The sequence below is a fragment of the Sinohyriopsis cumingii genome, chromosome 15, assembly GCF_028554795.1.
Source record: "Sinohyriopsis cumingii isolate HCF-2022 chromosome 15, ASM2855479v2, whole genome shotgun sequence".
Classification (NCBI taxonomy): Eukaryota; Metazoa; Mollusca; class Bivalvia; order Unionida; family Unionidae; genus Sinohyriopsis; species Sinohyriopsis cumingii.
Window position 1 is genome coordinate 10,063,367 of NC_142975.1, and position 26,798 is coordinate 10,090,164.

The window sequence follows — 26,798 nt, forward strand, 5'->3', positions numbered from 1 at the left end:
GACAAACGAGCAGAGACCACAAATGGCTTTTTAAATACCTTTCATACAAAGAGAAAAATGGCATGATTTGGATTTTGTTGGTTTGAGCGGCACTTCCAAACAAAGTACAGGCTATGTCCAAACAAATCTATGGAATAAAACGCTTTTAAACACAGCACAGGCTATAGCCAAACCAAACTAAGGTTTAAGACACTTTTAAACACATTATAGGCTATATCCTAAAATAAAACTATGGATTAAGTCACTTTTAAACACAGTATAGGCTATAGCCAAACAAAACTATGGTTTAAGGCACTTTTAAACACATAAGCTATATCTAAGATAAAACTATGGATTAAGGCACTTTTAAACACAGTATAGGCCATATCCTAAGATAAAACTATGGATTAAGACACTTTTAAACACAGTATAGGCTATATCCTAAGATAAAACTATGGATTAAGACACTTTTAAACACAGTATAGGCCATATCCTAAAATAAAACTATGGATTAAGACACTTTTAAACACAGTATAGGCTATATCTTAAGATAAAACTATGGATTAAGACACTTTTAACACAGTATAGGCTATATCCTAAAATAAAACTATAGATTAAGACACTTTTTAAACACAGTAAAAACTATATCCCAAAAAAATATAAGACACATGCAAACACGGTAAAGGTTATATCCAACCAAAACTGTACTATGGATTAAGACAGAATTTATACATTAATTTGCATTTTCTCTTTCCCAACTAAAGAAACCCTTGGAAGTCGATGCCCATTTGGATGTCATACCCGGAGAAATAACCCCGGGGTCAAATGAAATCGCCATTAACCGAGGACGACGAACTGTGAATATTAAGGTCACTAGCCGATGTGATCGTCCAATTCAGGTATTAATTATATAATTCTACATATGTGAGTAAACAGTAAAAATCACAATAAGAAAACGTAAAAAATGTATGAATTTATGGCGATTTGATGTGATTGAAAGATGGATGTTTTTAAGAACATTTTTACATGACATATTTTGTTTTACTCAAAAGATATCATTTCAAGCAAACCAATTAATTTCGTTCATTGTCTGTTTGGATTGAAATTCCTAAAAGTTTGACTAATTCTGATTTAAACAGCATATTTTGGACTGATAAATATGCCCCAACACAACGGTGGTAGGGGCATAAAATATGACTCTTGTCCGTCTATGGGTCACAATTTGGCTAGAGGTTTGATTATTTTTCAGACACGAGGTGTGGCATCAGTGAACAATGTTCTAGTTGAAAGATTTTACTTTATGGTTTTTGAATTATGATTTTCGTGTTTCAAATGTACATATAACTTTATTCCTTAGATTTCGTCATTTGTTTTAAATATTCTGTCCTTTGTTTTAAAGATTTTGTCATGGTTGTAAGGATTTTGTCATTTGTTTTAAAGATCGTGTCATTTGTTTTAAAGATTTTGTCATTTGTTTTAAGGATTTTGTCTTTTAAAGAATTTGTCATTTGCTGTAAAGGTCTTGTCATTTTTTTAAAAAAGATTGTCATTTGTTTTAAAGATTTTTATTCGCATGTTAAATACGTATCTCACCCGTTTATGTTACCTTGGCAACAGATTGGAAGCCATTATCACTTCCTGGAGACGAACAAATATCTGACGTTTGATCGGGCGGTCACCTACGGCATGAGACTGGTAAAGGGTGTTGTCCTTCTGTCAAGTTTTCAGTGGTTAGGTCGAGCTCGGCATTAGGATTGAGTATTATGAAATATACATCTCACACATCTATTAATTTATTTACTTCGGTACCTTTTGATTATGTGTCCGAAGTTTGTTTCTAACATGTACGGGTCTTCTGTATCGTCTGATTCAGCAGAATCTGCCACAACACAACGCGGTTTAAATATTAAGTTCATAGCAATATGTCTTAGTCAACAATATTACACACAGCAACATATATGTTTCAGAAACTGTGAATACATTGCTGATAAATGTGATTATCATTGACAGAACATTCAATAGCATGTCCCCCCCATTTGTTTGTAATCCCCCCCCCCCGATTTTAAAGAAGAAAAGCAAATAATTATATACAAGAGGCACAAAACGTAGGCATTCCTTTTCAATTTATAATTTCTAATTTGATGGTTTCCAGGTGTCCCCTAAGGTGTCATCTTTTTGAATTTCCAACAAAACGGTTACTGTCGTTGTGGATAACAAGACAGATCGCTCACTTTCCTTTTCCGGTTTTTAGTACAGTTTATGTTCAGGCAATACTGTCATCGGCATCCAGTGTTGTTCTACTTTTATTATTTATAAAAACAAAATCGGACAAAATAAATGAGTGGAATTTTTACATAAGTGTGTTCTTAGAGGAGTAACTCCCAAAGTTACGGAAATTTAAGGAAATATTTACATCTTATGAACACATTCAGTTACATAAAATAATTATGTTGTCTGAAAACAAAGTACTCACCCACGCAAACATGGCGTTTGTTTTAGTAAAGAGCATGATTTAAGACGCGCAGAATATGAGTGTTAGGTTATAATCGGGTCAGAAATTATAACTTCACGAATGAAATGATCAAGAGTAGTGAATGGGGCCACCCTAGGGACAATGGGAATTAGCATTACAGACCCCCCCCCCCCCCGGGCCACTCTAGGGACAATGGAAATTTAACATGGAGAAAAACGCTGGGCCACTCTAGGGACAATGGGAATTTAACATGGGGAATAGAGTTTGGGCTTGTCTAGGGACAAGGCAAATTAACATGAGGAATAGAGTTTGGGCTTGTCTAGGGACAAGGGGAATGGAACAGGGGACTATAGTGTGGGTCTGTCTAGGGACAATGGGAATTTAACATGGGGAATAGATCGTGGGACTGTCTAGGGACAATGGGAAATTTAACATGGGGAATAGATCGTGGGACTGTCTAGGGACAATGGGAAATTTAACATTACGGAAACCCCTGGGGGATATAGCCTCAAGAGAATTTAACAAATGGAAATTGAACATGGTGGATCTGTATAGCGTCAAGGGGAATTGAACATGGTGGGACTATCTAGGGACAATGATGGTAGAGGGTCAAACACAACAGAGACAGGAACATATATACACTAGTACAAGCGTGGGATTTATATATAAAGCATTACGAAGACCTGAAATCTTGCTGGGGTGTTCAAAAATTTGCATAATTGTAATGACGCTATAAATAGCTATAATCAAGGAAATGCTCAACGACAAAATGGATGTGACTCAAAGTAACGTTAAAATGACGAAATTGTCCCAGAATTTAAAGGAAAATAAACATATCCCCGAAAATTAAGTTACAATGGTTTAGACTAAAATGGATAAAATTAGTAACTACTTACAATATCAACTTCTGTGACGATCGTGGATAAATACCTATGTATCTATAATCAGCTGAAATTCCTATGAAATCCCACTATCTATTTATCGCTCCAACTTGTGGGTTTTTCCTTTGGAAAATCCCACTATCTTTTTATAGCCTCAGCTTGAGTGACGTTCCTGTTTATGAATTCTAATATATATGTATAGCTACAAAATGTGGAAATCCCCAAGTCGATATTTATAGTCTCAAAATTTCTAGCGTCAGTGACGTCACTGTACTGAACACTAGGGGATAAATGGCAACAGTGTTGCAAGTGGCTGACCTGAATACGCGCTACTGTAGGTAGGTAGGTAGAGTGTATCTGATAGGGATAAAGTGAGTTTTATAGGGACAAACAGAGACCAATACACACAACATACGCGCGCAGACACACACACACACACACACACACACACACAGAGGGAAGAGGAAAAAACAAACCCCAAATATACTATCAACACAGAGGGGAGATAATACAAACCCCAAATAAACTATCCACACAAACGTACGCGAACGCATACAAACCCCAAATATACTATCCACACAAGGTCGCTAACGCATACAAACCCCAAATATACTATCCACACTCGGGAGGAAGAAAAAAAAACAACCAAATATACGATCTACACAACGTACGCTAACACACACACACACACACCACATACACACACACACACACACGCACACGCACACCACAGAGGGAAGAAGAAAACCATTATACACTATCCACACGGAGTGAAGAAATAACCCTTTATATATACTATCAACAGAGAGTGAAGAAAATAACCCATTATATTCCATCAACACAGAGTGAAGAAGAAAAAGTTTTTTGAAAGCACCTAAGCCCTCACCTGCAATGACCAACTCTGCCAAACACCTACACCCCACCCCCACCCCCACTCCCAACACTACAAAACCCATTTAACCCGTTATTTTATGGCATCAGTGTGTGCTTTAGGAAACATCAAGACACAAAATGATGGATGAATAGACTGACTATTGTTTACGGACTTGCATGCCTAAAGAGCGTGCGTGAAGGAAAACATCCTTCCATTTCAATTCTAACTAAAACATGATCCAGAGGTATAGAGAGAGGTGAAAGAGCACAATTTCATAAAGTGTGAGTAAAAACAAAACACGCCATCCTTATTATACACTGTCAAGACCAAGAGACACTTACGTTTTCTTTCTGGTCTATTCTCTTTTAGAAGGTAGTATGAAATTTCACATCAGGGCCAACGCATCGGCTCACATTGTCAATGTTTCCATTTCCATGTCTTTACTGGCGCAAGTTCTTCATCATCTTCAATTTCTTCTTCTTCTTCTTCTTCTGAATCCCTCTTCTCTGTTTCGTCTTGTTTCTGTTTCTTCTCTTTTCTCGTAGGGCACTCTGAATTCCAGTGTCCTTTCTCCTGACAACGATATTAGGTATCTTGACTTTTGTCTCTCTTTCTTAGACGAAGCAGGTATTTTGGAGACAAATACCAATTTACCTTTGCAGATATAGCAAACTTCATTAGCACACACTTTCGTATGACTCTCATCAAATCAACGACCAAAAGAGTAAGTTTTGTTGCCATTTTCGCCTGTGAATTATGCTTTCGTATGACTTTTAGCAAATATTTGACCAGCAGGTCGATCTCTGCTGACTCTTCCATCTTCTTGATCGTTTGAGAGTGGAATGAATACTCTGACGCTAAGACACTCTCCTTATATACAGGGACCTGCTGCGTATAAAACCTAGTCAAATCTAATTTTGCAATAAGATGAAACGATTTCATTGAGGAAGTAAAAGGCAATGATGTACCGTACCGCCTCACACAGAACCTGAAGTGTTAGCTCAGATCCGTGTCAGCGATTTCGAAGACGACATAACTGAGCTTTCATCAATGCTCTCCATTTATGCCACAAAACCACGAGTCCTGATTCACGCCAAAAGAAATTTCGTTCGGTCCATAAAAAAGAGTGTTACATCTGAGAAACGCAAAAACGAACTTCCAGGAAACTGAGAACGACGGCTTACACCTACAACGTGAAATGTATGAGTTCAAGTAGTGCGTAAAACTTAGTCAAATTAAATTTTTATAGTCAAGACGAAACGATCTCTTTTCGAAGAAGAAAGCAGACACCAAGCGACAATGGTGATCCGTGTCACACAACACTTTTCAAAATGTATATGATCAGAGGTTTGTTCTAGCGATCTGCACGGTTAAATTAAATGTTGATGTATTTTGTAATAAGACTGACACAATTTCCATGGGATCGCCCATGGAACTATTGTTCGTGCAGTAGTTTAATTTTTTAAAATATTTTTTTTATATAAATCGCCTATAGGATAGACCCAGTAAAGCATGGCCATTCTCGTCACTGTGTGAATAGCTACTCAAGTCAATTCGAAGTGAACGCGGTAAGAAAATAAGTATAGCCAATGAAATGGCTTACAACGGGTGATGCATTGTTTTGTTCTAGGACTGTGTGGCATAATAATCCCTATGTTCTTGCGTTGTTACCATTACAGTGCAGACAGACTGAAATGTGAACTTACAAGCCCTCTTTGTGTGTGTTGTACCATTTCTTCTTACCACATCAAGATACTGAGCGTCACAGTATTGGTTCGCGTTTTCAAGCTGACCATTTTTTTTATATCTCACTTAAACATTTTAACATAAACACTCACACTCACATCGGTAAAGTCAGAACAGATGTGTTACAGTATTGAGGGGCATGTTATCTTTTTTTTTTCAAACTAATAAATTTGGGGTTTGTATGAAGTAAAGAACCGAAAGTACAGTGAAACTCAAGGATGATGACCCAATCTGTCTATTGATGCGTGTATTTACTTAAGAAGAAATATGACCTCTAAAACACAAAGAGATACGGCAAGCATGATTAGAATGAACATAACGATGTTTTCCTTCACGCCCGTGTAATTTAGAGCTTCAATCCTCTTTGAAGACAAACTTGGTCTCCTTTTGTAGGGCTTGAAATAATAAAATAACTGAAAAAATCTTAAGCACTTTGCTATAGATAATTTTATCAACAGACTAAACAACATAAATACCGTTACAACACTAGAAAGCCTTAAATCTTCTATCAAAAAGAAATGCATAAAAAAATTAAAGATTAACGATAACTAACCAATGAAACCGAATTTAACAAAGGCAGTGACATGTGAAGAAATGGCTCTCACTTTTGAAAGGTAGGCGAACGTACTCTGTCATGCACCATCAACTTGAAAAAAAATTATAAACAGAGAGAAACCTGAATTCAAAATTCAGTTTTTTTTTTTCTTCAAAATTGTTTCGTTTCTTTTTTCTTCTTTTTTGGAACAAATCTAAGCACTAATATAGAGTGGAAAAGGGAAAATGCACATACAAGCTTTGATATTTCTGAAAAAAATGAGGGGATATTCCTAACGTTCATAATCACCTATATATGCTTGGACTTGTCTGTGACTTATCCACAAAACAAGATGTACATATTTCTGGTCAAGCTGCAAGTGTGTGCGTGTTTTTGAAAATGGTAAAAATTGGATATACAATTTTCTCGTGACACTTATAAAGTGAAGAGTCTGTGCAAGTGTCAAAAGCCAAAGTCATATAAGTTTTGTATTTTGTACGGCTTGTAAAGATTTCCACTTTAGAAAATGTGAAGTATCACAAGTTATTATCACAAACAGAAGTGGAACATAGGGGCTTGCAAGAAAGAAAATAACCCAGACAGTTGGTGTCATCAAGAGTGCTAGAGACGGTACCCGAACTTGCTTGCTTGCTTACTTGAATTAAAGTGATTTTCGCTCTAATGGAGCATATATCACTGGTTTAATAACGCACCGCGTGATTTTTAATTACTCCTGGGGAAGGAAAGAGAGCCTCATCCCCAGGCTTTTATGTACTCACAGACTACTTTTAAATTTAGACACTCAGGTGTAGGACGAACTAGTCCTTAACAACCTGACTGAAAAGCTTTAAACATGAGTGGGAATAGTCTCACCACACACTCATTTTTCTGTCCGAGCGTGGTAAAGGAGGAAAAAAGGTGCTCAAAAAGACAGCCACGGGTGTTAAGTACTCAACAGAACGCTAGCCCGTACTTATTTCAAATCAAGTCCCGTTTTTGCTAATAGACAGTAAAAAGTACCAATAATGTGTTAACCACTTGTGCAATTAGTTCAAATCTAACGAGTCTGTTAAATTTCCTACTTCCTAACATATCTATCTAATATTAGTACTTAGTGTAGTGTACATAAAAATAGCCATACTGATCTTATTTAAATTATTATGTCTAAGAGACATATACCAGTTTGGTCACTGTTAGGTTTAAAAAGTTAAGTTTGTTGCGGTGTTCCAATGGGTCAAGTTTGTTTCGAGAATAGTTTAGTCAAGGAGGGATACCAAGCCAAATATGGTTCCCTAGTTAATAAAAAGCAATCTTTTGGAGCCCTAAAAAAGGCTGTTTTTTTCTGTTAGATGGTAACACGTCTCTCTTTTGCTTTCACGTTCTTTCTCGCACTCCTAGTCTCATGATTCTTGATATCAGGAAATGCGTAGCCATGATGGGCGGCAATGTAAGCAGCGGCTTCTACCAGTTGACTGAGGGGGTATCCAGCGTAGGTTTGTTTGTAGAATTGGGGAAGAACTCTGACCCTAATCCCCATTGAGAAGGTCTTGGTTTAAAGGTGTCTAGAGATTTGTAGGCAACGTATTGTATGACTCTAATAAACTACCCTGCTTTGTTGACGTCATACAATGCTTGATCTAGTCCCATTTCGGTGTACTTCTCAACGAGTGTCAGCGTCCCCCTCCTCCTCCTCAACCTCCTCAATTTCCTCTTCTGGTTCTGATACTAATTCTTTAGTTGAGGTAGATAGTTTCAAGTCCGCTGCTATGGTGTCTGTCGCTGTTATTGTTGTTGTGGTTGTTCTTTCAGCTGAGATTGCCTGCAGTATCGGAGTGAGAAAAGAACGTTGTTGTTGTTGTAGTGTTTAACGCCATTTTTCAGCACGCGATAGGCTATACATGGCGGCCAGTATTAATGGTGGAGGAAGAACCCGGGAAAAACCCGGAAAGAACCACCGACCCACGAGAAGCTACTGGCAAGCTTTCTCACATACCCACATTAGCCGAATCTGAGACTCGAACCCACGCAGACAAAGGTGAGATGACAGTGATCCGTAACGGAGAGCGCTTTAGACCACTCGGCCACTCGGGGCCCCAGAAAAGAACGTAGTGCCTCCGATAATTACATCTGAGTTTGCCATACCGTTTGTTTGGCCCTTTGTTTTGCCACCACTCTTTCCGGGGCAGGTTGTTTGTTAGGTATAGTCGGATGTTGACTAGATGTTATTTGTGTTCTCGATGTGGGTGGAGTGCTAACTGGCTAGGTCTGCATTTCTTGCTCCCGCTACTGTTGCGTATATTTCTTCCCTCCACACCGAGTTCTGGGCCTAATTCTTTTAATTTCGTTGTACCCGAACTTACATTATCCATATTATCACCAACAAAAAAAAAACGCACAAACCTAAAAGAAACACTCACTCACTTTTTTACAGAACATTAATATTTTTTAAAATTTTGATAAGCGACGGAAACGAAGGACTTAGAGTCGCACTTTCTAACCAAGATAAAGAAATCATGTGCTGATAGACTCACTTCTGTATTTTTTCTTCTAACTGACTAACATATCATAGGCAATGGAATGCTATTTCTTTTCGAGAGCATGGGGTAGCCCTGAATTTTGTTTTTGAACTTGAAGCTATGACGGTCGCTTGGGTTATAAGATGGTGACCTCCTCTGACGACAGGCTTTCTCACAGGATAAGGTCTGCTTCTTCGGAAAAGAGAAGAAGAACTCTTTGGTGTCGATACAACTGTTGACAAAGCCTCTGTCAGGTTCATGCTGCTGCTGTTGCTGCTCTCTCTGCTGTTTATGAAGTCTGTACTTCTCCATCCATTCTTCTTTCTCCTTCTTGAATTCCTCCTTGAAGAGCTCTTCCTTCAGGTCTTCAGTGACTTTTAGCATTCTCACATTTTCTATCTCTTCTGGCTTCGGTATCAGACTGTGTCTGACCCTATGCAAATTCACGTAGGCTTCGTTTAGCTTAGCTAGTTTGGAGCACATCTTCGTAGGAGGATGAGTTAACAATGGATGGGCAGACTGGAAATTTCCCCGGTTCTTAAAGTCAAAGCGCGGACGTGAAGGAAAACATTACTACACGGTTTTCTAGCCGGAACGTTCAAATAGTGTTATGGGAGGGATAGAGAGAAGTCAAAGAGAATGAATCAACATTCCTATAGCCAAACAAACCACAAAGACATTTTTTTCTTCAAAACACAACATTTTTTTATTCATACTAACAAACAACTCTAACATTTTTTTTAACAATAATCCAACACTATAACATCAAATATTTTTTTCAAATACCAAACATTTTTTTTTCAATTTACAGTCTACTTTAAACAGGGCTGACAAAGTTGTGAATGAAATTGTGATTTCCACTGTTGGAAGTCATTAGGCCATTGATGGACACTACGTTTCCTAGTTAGAGACAAAAGATAAGCATACTGGTCACAAAACCATCGATGTACTTTCACATCGTTTCTAGAAGAATGACGAGGATCAAAATGAGTCACTAAATGTTCTAAAGAATAGCCCAGGCTGCAATGATGCAGAAAATACACACAGTACTGTCCACACACCAACGAATATGTGCCTTGTTATTTCACATTATTGAATCGGGTGGTCTGAGCATTTCTTCTCATAAAGTCAATGATATCGTCTTCCAAAGGGGGCAGTCCATAGGAATCGAAATATTCCACACATCCTTCTTGAGGAAAGTAGACGGCTACCCAGTGGGTTCCTGGGAGATGACTGTCGTCCGTGTTGATGACATAAGCTTGATGGTCTTGAGGTCTGCGATGAGGGAGTTCATCTTTAGCACAGACGACAGGATTCCAAGAAGCTGTATACGAACTGTGGTTCAAAAGGTAATAAAGTTCCCAGGTATCCATTTTTTTTTCTTCTTCACAGGTAATGATAAGTGATCAATTCGATCCTGACTTTTTGCTTGAAAATGTCTGACAAGTAACCGTTTCTTCGCCTTGTCTCCCAACTCTGATCCAACAGAGCTTCGATGCGATGGATCTCTTGAGTTGTTAATGGAGGACAATAATGTTCACGCAAGCCTTTATACCACTATTGTAACACGCCTTCTTCTGAGATGAGACTCCAAGCTTCGTCCAGATATTCGTCCAATTTTTCTTCTTGACTCAGCATCAGGCATTTATCGTGTTGAATTTCACTGGGATGATCGTTATGACATCCATAGCAATCTTTCTTGATCAATTCCTTAATTTTTTTCTGTCAAGACTATAGCATAACAGGAAACTAAATGTGATTCTTGTTCTGGCCATCTAGACTTCATCATGATGACTTCTTCGTCTTTGTCTTGGGGTTCTCCTTCCTCAGGATCTTCACATTCCATGTCCAAAGAATTCCTACTATACAAACATTGATAAAAGTCTTCCATAACTTCTAATAGTCTAGAATGACTTCTCTCAAACTGTTGGTTTATATCGTATTGTCCAATTCAGCATACAGGATGGCGTTCACCGTATTATCTGCGCGTAGATTTTCTGCAAACTGAAATTCCACACGCATCTGGCCGGATTTTATAGGGTGAAAATGTCCCTCCTCGCTGTCTTGACTTACAATTCGTTAGAGAACCGTCTTCGAAAATGGAGTTTCACTGTAACTTTCCCTTTGGAGAATGGAATATTTTGTCCCAGATCTCCTTTTATAGCAATGTTGACAGTGTCTAAATACGACTTACTGACGGGCAAATAGTGAGGATGTACAAATTCACGGTGTACGTGATAGGTGTTTGCACCTTCCTGGTCATTGTTTGTGGTACCATCCACTTTGAAAGGAATGACACGCAGTAACGGAACAGAGGTGTGTCCCACCACGTTGTACTCCACCACATCGGAATACACAAAGATCAAATTAAGTCCTTGGTTCAGTTCTACCGGGTTTCCAAAAGCTCTGTAAAGATCCATATTACTTTTGATCTTGGGGCTCATATTGTTTGCGACCATTTCTGCATGTCCACCCAAACTTTCAAACAAACTACCATTGAACGTGAGGGACAATGTGTCCGTATCTTGAAATTTGATCACGAGACGATGAGCCACTTTATGGTACTCAATCTTCACACTTTTTTTGCCTCTGTTCAGTGCTTTGCCAAAGGCTAAGTTGAACCTGTCCGCAATAGTGTCCACCAAATGTTCACCACTAAAATAATAACCTGAAGGAATTTTCAAGGTGTAGATAATGAAGGCTGGATTGCTGGCTGGTCTTGTGTCCCCTAAAAACCCGATTTTGTTGATTTCTTCCTCCAATTGGGCATTCAGGATTTCCACCTCGAAAGTGTTTTGCTTTTCGGTGATGTTTTTGATTTGTGTTGGGTGAATGATTTCCACTAAAGCCACTTCCCAATGGGCTTCGTGATCTAACTGGATGGTCTGAGGTAATTTGACCGTGTAACAGCACAACGTGTTCTTGGGAAACACCTCCATGGAACTGTCACTGGGTAAGGTTAAGTAAAATTGGTTATTATTGCTCATAATTCCAGAGTTTTGTGGCTCTCCGAGGCGATACTGGAAGTTAGAGGAGTGTCTCCGCCCAAAATGGGGTTGTTGTTGTTTTTGTGCTTGTTGTTGTTCGACTGGTGACTGGCACTGGCACTGGACACTAGGTTCCCGTGGTTCCCGTTCGAGGAGAATTTCAGGGAGGGATTAGGAAGCAGGTAACCGATGTAACTGCTCAATACAATGGTCAACAAGTGTTTGTCTCCTTGTTGCAAACCCAAATTGGCAATGGATGCACCGATGACACAATACACCACGAAGGTTTGTCAGAAAAAGACGATTTGCGTTTTAGGCACACGTTTTCCATACCATACCCACAAGGGTTGTGTTTGTAAATCTTGCAGAGAAGAATTGGGTGAAGGAGTGATCGCAGTAGCTGAATCTGTGTGAAAGGGCATGATGGTCACTTCTTTTTATAGTGCGAAGCGTCGATGCAAGAATCAAAACTGGGTGGATATCCTTTCCAACGTACTTTGACTTCTTTGACACGTCGTTTGCCCACTTTACGGTTTCTGCGTTTGACAATGCCTTTGATGTCGTACACGTCGTCTTTTTTGGTGACACGACTTGATTTGAAATAAGTACGGGCTAGCGTTTTGTTGAGTACTTAACATCCATGGCTGTCTTGCTGAGCACCTTTTTCCTCCTTTACCACGCTCGGACAGAAAAATGAGTGTGTGGTGAGACTATTCCCACTCATGTTTAAAGCTTTTCAGTCAGGTTGTTAAGGACTAGTTCGTCCTACACCTGAGTGTCTAAATTTAAAAGTAGTCTGTGAGTACATAAAAGCCTGGGGATGAGGCTCTCTTTCCTTCCCCAGGAGTAATTAAAAATCACGCGGTGCGTTATTAAACCAGTGATATATGCTCCATTAGAGCGAAAATCACTTTAATTCAAGTAAGCAAGCAAGCAAGTTCGGGTACCGTCTCTAGCACTCTTGATGACACCAACTGTCTGGGTTATTTTCTTTCTTGCAAGCCCCTATGTTCCACTTCTGTTTGTGATAATAACTTGTGATACTTCACATTTTCTAAAGTGGAAATCTTTACAAGCCGTACAAAATACAAAACTTATATGACTTTGGCTTTTGACACTTGCACAGACTCTTCACTTTATAAGTGTCACGAGAAAATTGTATATCCAATTTTTACCATTTTCAAAAACACGCACACACTTGCAGCTTGACCAGAAATATGTACATCTTGTTTTGTGGATAAGTCACAGACAAGTCCAAGCATATATAGGTGATTATGAACGTTAGGAATATCCCCTCATTTTTTTCAGAAATATCAAAGCTTGTATGTGCATTTTCCCTTTTCCACTCTATATTAGTGCTTAGATTTGTTCCAAAAAAGAAGAAAAAAGAAACGAAACAATTTTGAAGAAAAAAAAAAACTGAATTTTGAATTCAGGTTTCTCTCTGTTTATAATTTTTTTTCAAGTTGATGGTGCATGACAGAGTACGTTCGCCTACCTTTCAAAAGTGAGAGCCATTTCTTCACATGTCACTGCCTTTGTTAAATTCGGTTTCATTGGTTAGTTATCGTTAATCTTTAATTTTTTTATGCATTTCTTTTTGATAGAAGATTTAAGGCTTTCTAGTGTTGTAACGGTATTTATGTTGTTTAGTCTGTTGATAAAATTATCTATAGCAAAGTGCTTAAGATTTTTTCAGTTATTTTATTATTTCAAGCCCTACAAAAGGAGACCAAGTTTGTCTTCAAAGAGGATTGAAGCTCTAAATTACACGGGCGTGAAGGAAAACATCGTTATGTTCATTCTAATCATGCTTGCCGTATCTCTTTGTGTTTTAGAGGTCATATTTCTTCTTAAGTAAATACACGCATCAATAGACAGATTGGGTCATCATCCTTGAGTTTCACTGTACTTTCGGTTCTTTACTTCATACAAACCCCAAATTTATTAGTTTGAAAAAAAAAAGATAACATGCCCCTCAATACTGTAACACATCTGTTCTGACTTTACCGATGTGAGTGTGAGTGTTTATGTTAAAATGTTTAAGTGAGATATAAAAAAAATGGTCAGCTTGAAAACGCGAACCAATACTGTGACGCTCAGTATTTTGATGTGGTAAGAAGAAATGGTACAACACACACAAAGAGGGCTTGTAAGTTCACATTTCAGTCTGTCTGCACTGTAATGGTAACAACGCAAGAACATAGGGATTATTATGCCACACAGTCCTAGAACAAAACAATGCATCACCCGTTGTAAGCCATTTCATTGGCTATACTTATTTTCTTACCGCGTTCACTTCGAATTGACTTGAGTAGCTATTCACACAGTGACGAGAATGGCCATGCTTTACTGGGTCTATCCTATAGGCGATTTATATAAAAAAAATATTTTAAAAAATTAAACTACTGCACGAACAATAGTTCCATGGGCGATCCCATGGAAATTGTGTCAGTCTTATTACAAAATACATCAACATTTAATTTAACCGTGCAGATCGCTAGAACAAACCTCTGATCATATACATTTTGAAAAGTGTTGTGTGACACGGATCACCATTGTCGCTTGGTGTCTGCTTTCTTCTTCGAAAAGAGATCGTTTCGTCTTGACTATAAAAATTTAATTTGACTAAGTTTTACGCACTACTTGAACTCATACATTTCACGTTGTAGGTGTAAGCCGTCGTTCTCAGTTTCCTGGAAGTTCGTTTTTGCGTTTCTCAGATGTAACACTCTTTTTTATGGACCGAACGAAATTTCTTTTGGCGTGAATCAGGACTCGTGGTTTTGTGGCATAAATGGAGAGCATTGATGAAAGCTCAGTTATGTCGTCTTCGAAATCGCTGACACGGATCTGAGCTAACACTTCAGGTTCTGTGTGAGGCGATACGGTACATCATTGCCTTTTACTTCCTCAATGAAATCGTTTCATCTTATTGCAAAATTAGATTTGACTAGGTTTCATACGCAGCAGGTCCCTGTATATAAGGAGAGTGTCTTAGCGTCAGAGTATTCATTCCACTCTCAAACGATCAAGAAGATGGAAGAGTCAGCAGAGATCGACCTGCTGGTCAAATATTTGCTAAAAGTCATACGAAAGCATAATTCACAGGCGAAAATGGCAACAAAACTTACTCTTTTGGTCGTTGATTTGATGAGAGTCATACGAAAGTATGTGCTAATGAAGTTTGCTATATCTGCAAAGGTAAATTGGTATTTGTCTCCAAAATACCTGCTTCGTCTAAGAAAGAGAGACAAAAGTCAAGATACCTAATATCGTTGTCAGGAGAAAGGACACTGGAATTCAGAGTGCCCTACGAGAAAAGAGAAGAAACAGAAACAAGACGAAACAGAGAAGAGGGATTCAGAAGAAGAAGAAGAAGAAGAAATTGAAGATGATGAAGAACTTGCGCCAGTAAAGACATGGAAATGGAAACATTGACAATGTGAGCCGATGCGTTGGCCCTGATGTGAAATTTCATACTACCTTCTAAAAGAGAATAGACCAGAAAGAAAACGTAAGTGTCTCTTGGTCTTGACAGTGTATAATAAGGATGGCGTGTTTTGTTTTTACTCACACTTTATGAAATTGTGCTCTTTCACCTCTCTCTATACCTCTGGATCATGTTTTAGTTAGAATTGAAATGGAAGGATGTTTTCCTTCACGCACGCTCTTTAGGCATGCAAGTCCGTAAACAATAGTCAGTCTATTCATCCATCATTTTGTGTCTTGATGTTTTCTAAAGCACACACTGATGCCATAAAATAACGGGTTAAATGGGTTTTGTAGTGTTGGGAGTGGGGGTGGGGGTGGGGTGTAGGTGTTTGGCAGAGTTGGTCATTGCAGGTGAGGGCTTAGGTGCTTTCAAAAAACTTTTTCTTCTTCACTCTGTGTTGATGGAATATAATGGGTTATTTTCTTCACTCTCTGTTGATAGTATATATAAAGGGTTATTTCTTCACTCCGTGTGGATAGTGTATAATGGTTTTCTTCTTCCCTCTGTGGTGTGCGTGTGCGTGTGTGTGTGTGTGTGTATGTGGTGTGTGTGTGTGTGTGTGTTAGCGTACGTTGTGTAGATCGTATATTTGGTTGTTTTCTTTTTCTTCCTCCCGAGTGTGGATAGTATATTTGGGGTTTGTATGCGTTAGCGACCTTGTGTGGATAGTATATTTGGGGTTTGTATGCGTTAGCGACCTTGTGTGGATAGTATATTTGGGGTTTGTATGCGTTCGCGTACGTTTGTGTGGATAGTTTATTTGGGGTTTGTATTATCTCCCCTCTGTGTTGATAGTATATTTGGGGTTTGTTTCTTCCTCTTCCCTCTGTGTGTGTGTGTGTGTGTGTGTGTGTGTGTGTGTGTGTGTCTGCGCGCGTATGTTGTGTGTATTGGTCTCTGTTTGTCCCTATAAAACTCACTTTATCCCTATCAGATACACTCTACCTACCTACCTACAGTAGCGCGTATTCAGGTCAGCCACTTGCAACACTGTTGCCATTTATCCCCTAGTGTTCAGTACAGTGACGTCACTGACGCTGGAAATTTTGAGACTATAAATATCGACTTGGGGATTTCCACATTTTGTAGCTATACATATATATTAGAATTCATAAACAGGAACGTCACTCAAGCTGAGGCTATAAAAAGATAGTGGGATTTTCCAAAGGAAAAACCCACAAGTTGGAGCGATAAATAGATAGTGGGATTTCATAGGAATTTCAGCTGATTATAGATACATAGGTATTTATCCACGATCGTCACAGAAGTTGATATTGTAAGTAGTTACTAATTTTATCCATTTTAGTCTAAACCATTGTAACTTAATTTTCGGGGATATGTTTATTTTCCTTTAAATTCTGGGACAATTTCGTCATTTTAACGTTACTTTGAGTCACATCCATTTTGTCGTTGAGCATTTCCTTGATTATAGCTATTTATAGCGTCATTACAATTATGCAAATTTTTGAACACCCCAGCAAGATTTCAGGTCTTCGTAATGCTTTATATATAAATCCCACGCTTGTACTAGTGTATGTATGTTTCTGTCTCTGTTGTGTTTGACCCTCTACCATCATTGTCCCTAGATAGTCCCACCATGTTCAATTCCCCTTGACGCTATACAGATCCACCATGTTCAATTTCCATATGTTAAATTCCCTTGAGGCTATATCCCCCAGGGGTTTCCGTAATGTTAAATTTCCCATTGTCCCTAGACAGTCCCACGATCTATTCCCCATGTTAAATTTCCCATTGTCCCTAGACAGTCCCACGATCTATTCCCCATGTTAAATTCCCATTGTCCCTAGACAGACCCACACTATAGTCCCCTGTTCCATTCCCCTTGTCCCTAGACAAGCCCAAACTCTATTCCTCATGTTAATTTCCCTTGTCCCTAGACAAGCCCAAACTCTATTCCCCATGTTAAATTCCCATTGTCCCTAGAGTGGCCCAGCGTTTTTCTCCATGTTAAATTTCCATTGTCCCTAGAGTGGCCCGGGGGGGGGGGGTCTGTAATGCTAATTCCCATTGTCCCTAGGGTGGCCCCATTCACTACTATCAAGCTGTGTGCATTAATACTTTAATTATTATGATTATGTTTATAAATATATATTAGATGGGTACGAAAAGCCATGGCTGATTTATTTGATTTCTAATTACTGCGTTAGGTTATTTGCTGTCTACAATGAGTGTTGTAGTTTCTCTGTTACACGTATAGGCTGCAGATTCTGCATCATGCTGAGTGTGTTAGCAATTTTGTGCAGTGTTTTCCTAATTATATTTATTGTTGTGTATTAGAAATGTGCAGTACTGTATTGCTTTGTCTGACCTAAGTCCGTTTGCATGCCGGGTAGTTTATAAGTTATACGTAGTGGTTTAGAGGTTCATTGGCGGTGGCTTTAATATTACACGCGGTATTTTTTTATACATCAGATGCATTTGGTTTGCCTTCGTATGTCTGCGGTTTTGTCAATATGTGGTGCTTACTCTAATATATGTTTAGAGTCTTCCTTTATATTCGAAGCTTTATATGAGGTTTTGACATGTTTATATGCGGTATTTACATATTTATATAAGGTGCTTATTTCTTGATAAGCTATTCCTTAATGATGATGATAACGATGCAGCTCCTAAATCTTTGGGACTCGCCTGCAAACTGGAATATAGTGAAAAGTTGGAATACAGTCTCAAAAACCTTAAGTGGAGTGTGTGTGTGTGTGTGTGTGTGTGTGTGTGCTATACGTCCTATGTTTCACTTGCCTTTACTGGAAGATCGGGGAATATAGTATTTGCGTTACTTCCGTCCCTTTGTCACATGTTCGTCCGTCAGTTTCGTCTCCTCTGCATAGAAGAGTTTAAAGGATGGAAAATTTGATACCAATATGAATCAGATGAAAAATGTGATACCAATATGAATCAGATGAAAAGTTGATACCAATATGAATCAGATGAAAATGTGATACCAATATGAATCAGATGAAAATGTGATACCAATATGAATCAGATGGAGAATTTGATACCAATATGAATCGGCATTAGACAACTGTTTCCTGTATCACACTGGCGTCTTGTTTTCAAAATCAGTGTCATGGGTCAGTTTAGTAACTATCCATCAGACACTTTCCTCTCCGAATTATAATTTATGAGCTGTTGAGATTAAGGGATGAATCTCGACCTATTTTCTCCTCATCATTCGAAGGTGTATTGCAATCTGTATAGAGAGTTAAATACCCAAAGTCAATGCCAAGAGTCAGTATTTTATGTTTACTATCAGACCTTCCTTTCGGCTATTTCAAGGCATTTGAGATTACGGGACGAACCTTTGTTTATTTATATCTGTTCTTAAGACGGTGAGTGGCATACCAAATACAACATCCTGTCTTCAAGATGATAGATCTGTATATTAGGTGTCAGCCACATTTTCCTCTTTCGCTCTCTCTCTAACTTTAAGTTATACTAAATTTAAATTTAAGACGCTAGACAAACAGTGCTGTCGGGCATTTCTGCGTACCTAAGGTTTCCGTCTCCAATATGGAAGCAAACGGCATACCGAATTCGACCGATTAACGAAAACAAAATACAGCAATGCTTATCATTTGAAAAGATGCAATCGTCACCAGAATATTCAATTCAAAATAACATTAATTATGGACACACGGAATACCTGCCCCGTGTTTTCATGACTCGCGATATGTCGGCCTACTCTGTGCACAGCTTTGAAAAGATGTAATGTTTATCAATCAGGCTATAGAAATGAATTTTTTAATACTTTGGACTGTTTCTGTGAGCAGTTCACTCGAATAATTAGGTCAGGTTTATCGTTACTTTTACAAAATTCAAAATAACGATGCCAATAAATGACAAGAAATATTAAGCAAACTAAACCGATCTTGTAAATATTTTTAAGTAAAGTTCAACTTTAAAAAAAAAAAAAGAAAAACTATTATGTGGAAGAGAAACAACAATGAATAGGATGTAATGTGTTTACGTCTAGTTTATGGGGGAAAATACAAAAGAATTTAGCAAAGAATTTAGCAACAGGTTATACGCCGGGAAATTTCTTGAGAATCTTCTTCTAGCGGCAAGTACTTCTTGCAAACTTTGAAACTTGGATTAAGATGCAGAACTTTTTAAGGTATACATTTCCATCTTTTATATAACATATTTATTTGTATGAGTCTAAAAGATGCATAGTACATAGGATTTTCTTTGTTACAGGTTCAAGAAGGTCATAGAGTGGGTCTTCATGTTGACATTTAGAAATCACATTTTCATATATATTATGTTAGAAATGTGACATATTTGTGTACGCATTATGAATTTCACTTTTCTTAATTAAAGTAAGATCATTCTTGCGTGATACAAAATATAATTTTTGACCCAAAATGACACGTGATACATTGTTTACAGAAATGGCGTATCGTTGCGCAGAATTACCCGACGCGCAGAACTGACCGACATGGTGGTATATTAAAATAAGCTAGACATATATTAAAAAGATAATTGGATGAAACTTGGTATACGTACATATTGTATCTAGGTTAGGCATTCCATATTTGGGGCTCTATCTTCAAGGTCGAGGTAAAATGGCAGTATTCTTTAAGTCTTTTGTGATATTTTCATCATTTTAAAAACTGCTTGAGGTACACGGTCAAACCACGATACACTTCAGTTTCTCTATTTGACAACATTTCGCATATCATAATGAAGGTCCTGCCTTAAAAATCCCATGTTACAATCAGTTACTTACCCTTTACTCTAATGCGATAGATCCGTAAAACTTCGCCACTGCTAGATGGGGGAACCTTTCCAAGTGGTTACAGACGCAAAGGTAGTTGACAATACGGTGTTATTGGTACTTATCGTGCAACAGTTGCTGAGTCATGGTAGTAACAGTCGGTGATAGAATTAAACTATGAGAAAGACCAAGGAATACACCAAAAACAGCTAGATTTCTCTGTCGCATGGGTGAGAAAAACTTCATTTAACAACCAATGGTTCTTCCACCAAGAGTTTGAAGTTTGATATGACGTATTGATACGTTTGATATGACGTAGTGATACGTTTAGACCGTCAGACCGAGACATATTCAAAAAGCCTATTCAAACGATCCACATCCCATGACTCAGAACAAAGCACAAATACGGTTTTGTATTTATAAGATAATTAGCTATTAAGCTTCTTAAATATTTAAGCTCTGTAGTATGAACGAAATTCAAACGATGTACAACACCTAAGTAGTTTCAATCTGGGTGAGTAATACGAAGTTACGGATCGAAGAGCTGTACCAAACTCCAGAGCAAGCACATACGACTAAATGGGTATGTAATACGAAAATACGGATAGAAGAGCTGTACCAAACTCCAGAGCAAGCGCGTACGACTAAATGGGTATGTAATAGGAAAATACGGATCGAAGAGCTGTACTGAACTCCAGATCAGGCGTGTACCACTAAATGGGTGTGTAATACGAAAATACGGATCGAAGAGCTGAACCGACCTCCAGAGCAAGCGCGTACGACTAAATGGGTATGTAATACGAAAATACGGATCGAAGAGGTGTACCAAACTCCAGAGCAAGCGCGTACGACTAAATGAGTATGTAATACGAAAATATGGATAGAAGAGCTGTACCAAACTCCAGAGCAAGTGCGTACGACTAAAATGGGTATGTAATACGAAAATACGGATCGAAGAGGTGTACCAAACTCCAGAGCAAGCGCGTATGACTAAATGGGTAAGTAGTGAATGGGGCCACTTTACGTACAATGGGAATTAGCATTAAAAACACCCCCTGGGTCACTTTACGTACAATGGAAATTTAACATGGAGAAAACTCGTATACCACTTTACGTACAAGGGGAATTAACATGGGAATAAATTGTGGGTCATTTTACGTACAAGGGGAATTTAACATGGGAATAAATTGTGGGTCATTTTACGTACAAGGGGAATTTAACATGGGATTTTTTTTAAAGAAAATATTTTTTTAAAAAAAGGGGTAGGCAATTGAAAGGCTATCTCTTTTCGAGAAATATGGCTGGCCCTGAAAAGGGCCTTTGGGTTTATGTTAATGTATTCATTAACATAAATGGCACCGCATTGGTCTTCTTCTTGTTCTTAGGCTGCGTTTCACTGTAGGACCGTAAATCAGCACTCTTTTCAGGCGTCCTTGTCTTTCAACGTAGATCCTACGTATCCATAGGCTGGTGTTTGTCCTGTGGACAACGGTCCACTTGGATCGGACATACATGAGCATGTCCGTCCTAAACATCATGGAAGACACAAGGATGGATGACTCAACTGTGGTCCACATCTTGAAGCGACGAGAACAGGTGAATCAATGCAGTGAACTGCGCTTATTTATAGGTAGAGGAAGGATTGAAACGGATTGAGTTCATTCACCAATCCAAACACGCGTTACAAAATTCAGTCAGCCCGCATCCAATCCGAAGAGACTAGTCTGTGACGTCAGTTGGTCTATATAGATTCGCTAGCGCTTGTGTGCAGTCAATCTATGCGATAGTGATTCAACATGACGGAAATTCAGAAAACGATCTATTGGGGTGCACCAACAGGGGAGACTGCCCAAGGGAACCCGGACTTACTTTCAGAAGAGGTGAATTGGGATTTTGTGGATTTTCTCTCCTCGCAAGAATTTGTTCCGGAACCTTCGTTACCTTCTTCATTACCGCAAGTGGAGAATTTTAGACAGAGACAGAAAGAAGAATTGGAGAAATTTATACAACGACAAAAGGAAGCGGAACAAGCTTTTCTCCTACAGCAACAGCAGCAAGGAGAAGAGGTAAGAAAAAAACAACAGCAACAACACCAAGAAGAAGTAGCAGCGAAGAAACAAGAGGGTGAAAATCAAACGGTCACGGTACTGTTGGACATTTTAGCAGAGTTAAGAAGTCTGAAACAAATGTATCAGACTTCTTTATTACGACCGAAGAGAATACGACCTTCCCGAGCTAAACACGTCAACCCTGTGACTAAGCCTACAGTACCACCCTTAGTGATTTCAACCCAATCATCATCATCATCAACGTTACGCAGTCCAGAAGTAGGCCTTGGCCGTGGCAAAGGCTTAAGGCAGTTAAAGTTGATTGCTTAAACTCACCCCTACACCAAAATAAAAAGGCCCTTTTCAGGGCCACCCACATTTCTCGAAAAGAAATACAATTTCAATTTGCCAATCACTCACAAAAAAAAAAACAAAAAAAAAAAAACACCCATTTTACCCTTATAGTACGTGTCTGTGTATGAGTGCGTGAGTGTAGCTTCTTATTTTAAAATCAAAACTCAAGGACACTTACCTTGTATCATTAATTTATTCTTTTCTCCATTTTTTACAATCCAATTCACAATTCACAACAGAACACTTTAATTAAAAGTTCATTGACTTCTTCTGTCTCCTTGTTTAGTCTCTCTGTTTTTTGAATTTCTTCACCGTCACACTCTTTTCCTCTTCTTCTTCCTCCTCGCTTTCTTCCCTTCTTCTTTACTTCTCCTGTTTCTTTTTCTTCACCTGTCTTCTTTCTTCCTCAGAAGAATCCCTCTCTTCCTCTGAAGAATCTCTCTCTTCTTCTGAAGAATTCCTCTTTTCTTCTGATTCCTCTTGTTTCTTTTTTGGGCAATCTGGAGACCAATGTCCTTTTTCTTGACAATAATAACAGGTATCTTTACTTTTGTCTTTTTTAGCCCCTGTTTTTTTTTCTTTTTTGACGGTCTGGACACTCTAAAGACCAATGCCCTTTCTTCTGACAGATATAGCAAGTATCTTGACTTTTATCTCGAAAGGAAGGAGAGTAGTCCGTGGGTAGGTCTGAAGAGAATTTTCTAATGACCCCTCGCAAAGCTCTGATGAAATGTTCGATTTGGTTAGTCTCTTCCATCGTTGTGCTCGGCTTGAGAGTGAAATGAATAGTGAAAGGAAAAGACACACACCCTTTTATATACGCTGGTCTGCCATGACTATAAATTAGTCTATGGTGTTTAAACTTGAGTCATTTGACGTTTTGCACTCAAGATGAAACGATCCTATTCATTCGAGAAGAAAGAAGAAGAAAGTAAGAGGCTGAAACGTGATCTATCGCCTCGAACCAGGGCTGAAATCTTGGCACAAATTCATGCCAGTGATTTTGAAGAGGACATGAGTGAACCAGAATTTGAAACCTCTAAACCAAGCTCACCACCCTTAGTCAACCCTGAAAAGTACTATTCCATTCGAGAGACGGAAAAGCGCTCCTCTAGAAAATTTAGAACCACGGCTTACAAATACACGGTGAAGATTAAAGATTTCAAGGCTGAAGTGCCGTTAGAGAAAGCAGAAGTGTTTATCACTGGGGTGTGGGATTCTTTGCTTACTGCACTCAAGCGACAATGTCAACCCAAAGAAGACGATCGCTTGAGACTTTCCATACAACACGACGGTTTGAAATCTCCTGTTTGGATCGAGTTTAGCACCCCTGCAGAATTGACTGCTTCCAAAGTCATGGACAAGATTCAACACGTGCAACAATCTAATGATCAGTTTGACATCACCGATGGTAAAGCCACACTAGACATGACCCACGTCTCTTCCTCCTCAAGGAACTGGACGCAAAAAGATGTTATTGGTGAACGACCTTCGCAGCACCAAAAAGAGTCTCGTCCGAATTCACAACAATCATGACCAGATGTGTTTAGCCCGTGCCATCGTGGTGGGACGAACCTATGCCAACAAGAACGACACGGTAGAATGGAAAAGAACCTGGAACACTATTCAACGTTCCCATCGAGCCAAACAACGAAACGAAGCAGAACTCCTGTTGCAACAAGCTGGCCTGTCTAAAGACGCACCCTGTGGCATTCCTGAGATGCAAAAATTGCAAGATGTCCTAGCTCCACGCTACACCTTGAAAGTGCACCCTCAAGAAATGCGCGGGCCTCTGTTGTTTCGAGGCCAAGATTTTAAGGACGGAAAATACATTAATGTTTATTATCACGATGACCATTTCGATACCATTACCAGTATTACCGGATTCCTGGGATACAGATATTACTGTGAGAAATGTGACCGTGGTTATAATAATCGAGAGCAACACAAGCATTGTGGAATGAAATGCCCAGGATGTTTGGCCTCTTCACCCTGTCTGAGCGAAGAACCAGTGCCTTGTTCAATTTGTCTGCGCACGTTTGTCAGCCCTGCCTGTTACCAACAACATCTGAAGACGCAAGGTTCACAGCAGAAATGTGCTTGTCAACACCTGAGATTGTGCCCTACGTGTGGACAAGGCATACGTACCAATAGTACCAAGGCACACGTATGTTCAGGAAAAAGAAATGTCACATTTGTCATCACATCGTGGACTTGAAACACCAATGCTACGTGCAAAAATACCAACCCCCACCAGAGAAAGAGGATGATCACAAGAAGAAAGGCAATTTCATCTTTTTCGATTTCGAATGCATGCAAGAGACTGGCATTCACATTCCTAATTTCTGCGTGGCTCATCGAGCGTGCGAGAAGTGCATTCAAGAACCTATCTTCAGTCATTGCCCTCACTGCAGCAAGATTCCTGGAGGACGTGAAAAAATCTTTCGGGGACCGAATACGCTAGCCGATTTCGCTCGATGGGTCTTAGACCCCGTCGACAAGACGTGGAGCCAAAAGGACATCGAATGTTACGGAGATTGTCATCGTCATGCCACGGTGATGGCTCACAATTTCTCCGGATACGATGGACAGTTTCTTCTCAGATACTATACGGAACAAGGCACCGAGCGTCCTAAAGTGACTTTGAACGGAGCCAAAATCATTTTCATGCAAGTGGGACAAGTGCAGTTTAAAGATTCGATGAGTTACTTGGCCATGCCTTTGAGTCGAATGCCTAAAACGTTTGGAATGACAGAAATGGCTAAAGGGTACTTTCCACACTTTTTCAATACGGAAGCCAATCAACACGCCGTTCTACCCCATTTACCTGAGGCTCACTATTGCGACCCCGACAACATGCGTACCGAACAACGAGAAGCTTTCTACGCTTGGTACCAGGCTCACGCCTCCGACCCTTTCGACTTTCAAGAAGAAATGCTAAAGTATTGTCGTTCCGACGTGGACATTTTACGACGTTGCTGTGGAAAATTTCGAGAACTGTTCATGGAACACGGAGGGGTCGATCCTTTGAAAGAAGCTTGCACCATTGCCAAAGCGTATTCCTTAGTGTACCGACAACGATTCATGCCTGAAAACACTGTACCTGTCATCAGCCCACAAACGACCCACTATGTCAAGCGTCAATACTCGGTCAAAGCCCTACGTTGGTTACATTACTTGTGCGACAAGGAAGACAAATGGATTCAGTATGCCCGCAACGGAGGAGGCGAAAAGACCATCGGAACGTATTCGGTCGATGGCTGGGACTTAGAAAACCCCAAGATTGTGTACGAGTTTAACGGTTGCTTATTTCACGGATGTCCCGTCTGTTACCCTGACCGTGGCACTAGAAATCAGTTTTTGCAACGAACCATGGAAGACTTGTACCAGGACACTTGTCAGCGACGCCTAAAGTTGGAACAGCAAGGATACCAAGTGGTGGAAATGTGGGAACACGAGTACGAGCACCGTATGAAAACCGATCCCGAGTTTAAATGCCTCGTGGAAAGTTACCAGTTCATGGACCCGCTGAACCCGAGGGATAGTTTGTACGGAGGAAGGACCAATGCCACCTGTTTGCTGTACCAAGCCGACGAAGAGAATGGAGAAGAAATCAAATACTTGGACGTGTGTTCGCTGTATCCCTACGTGTGCAAATATTGTCGCTTTCCTGTAGGGCACCCTCAATTGTTGACGGAACACATCGACCTGAAAAACATTCGACAATACGAAGGCTTGATCAAGTGCAAAGTTTTGCCTCCCACGAACCTATACCATCCGTCTTACCTCACCATTGTCAAGGCAAACTGATGTTTCCCTTGTGCCGTACTTGTGCCGAAACGTGCAACCAAGACCAACCTTGTCAGCACACCCAGGAAGAACGTGCCTTGACGGGAACTTGGGTCAGCGTAGAATTGTTCAAAGCTCTGGACATGGGATACCAACTGTTAGAAGTGTACGAAATTTGACACTTTCCCAAGACGCAACAATACCATAAGGGTGATCCCAGTCAGAAAGGCATTTTCGCCGACTACGCGGATGCCTTTTTGAAACTGAAACAAGAAGCTAGCAGCTATCCTTCCTGGTGTCACACTCCCGAAGACCAAATAGAATTCAAAGAGTAATACTACGAACAAGAAGGCATCACTTTAGACCACATCGAGAAAAACGA

General features: G+C 39.4%; 1 protein-coding gene across 1 annotated transcript in view; it reads left to right on the forward strand.

Moving 5' to 3' along the window:
• The window catches only part of LOC149781248 (uncharacterized), a 117,369-nt gene that overhangs the window by 15,954 nt on the left and 74,617 nt on the right, over window positions 1–26,798 (forward strand). Inside the window, exons 5-6 of the mRNA XM_089934725.1 lie at window positions 744–878; window positions 1,597–1,674. Coding sequence (XP_089790851.1) covers window positions 744–878; window positions 1,597–1,674 — 213 coding nt within the window. The remainder of the gene's footprint in view (window positions 1–743; window positions 879–1,596; window positions 1,675–26,798) is intronic.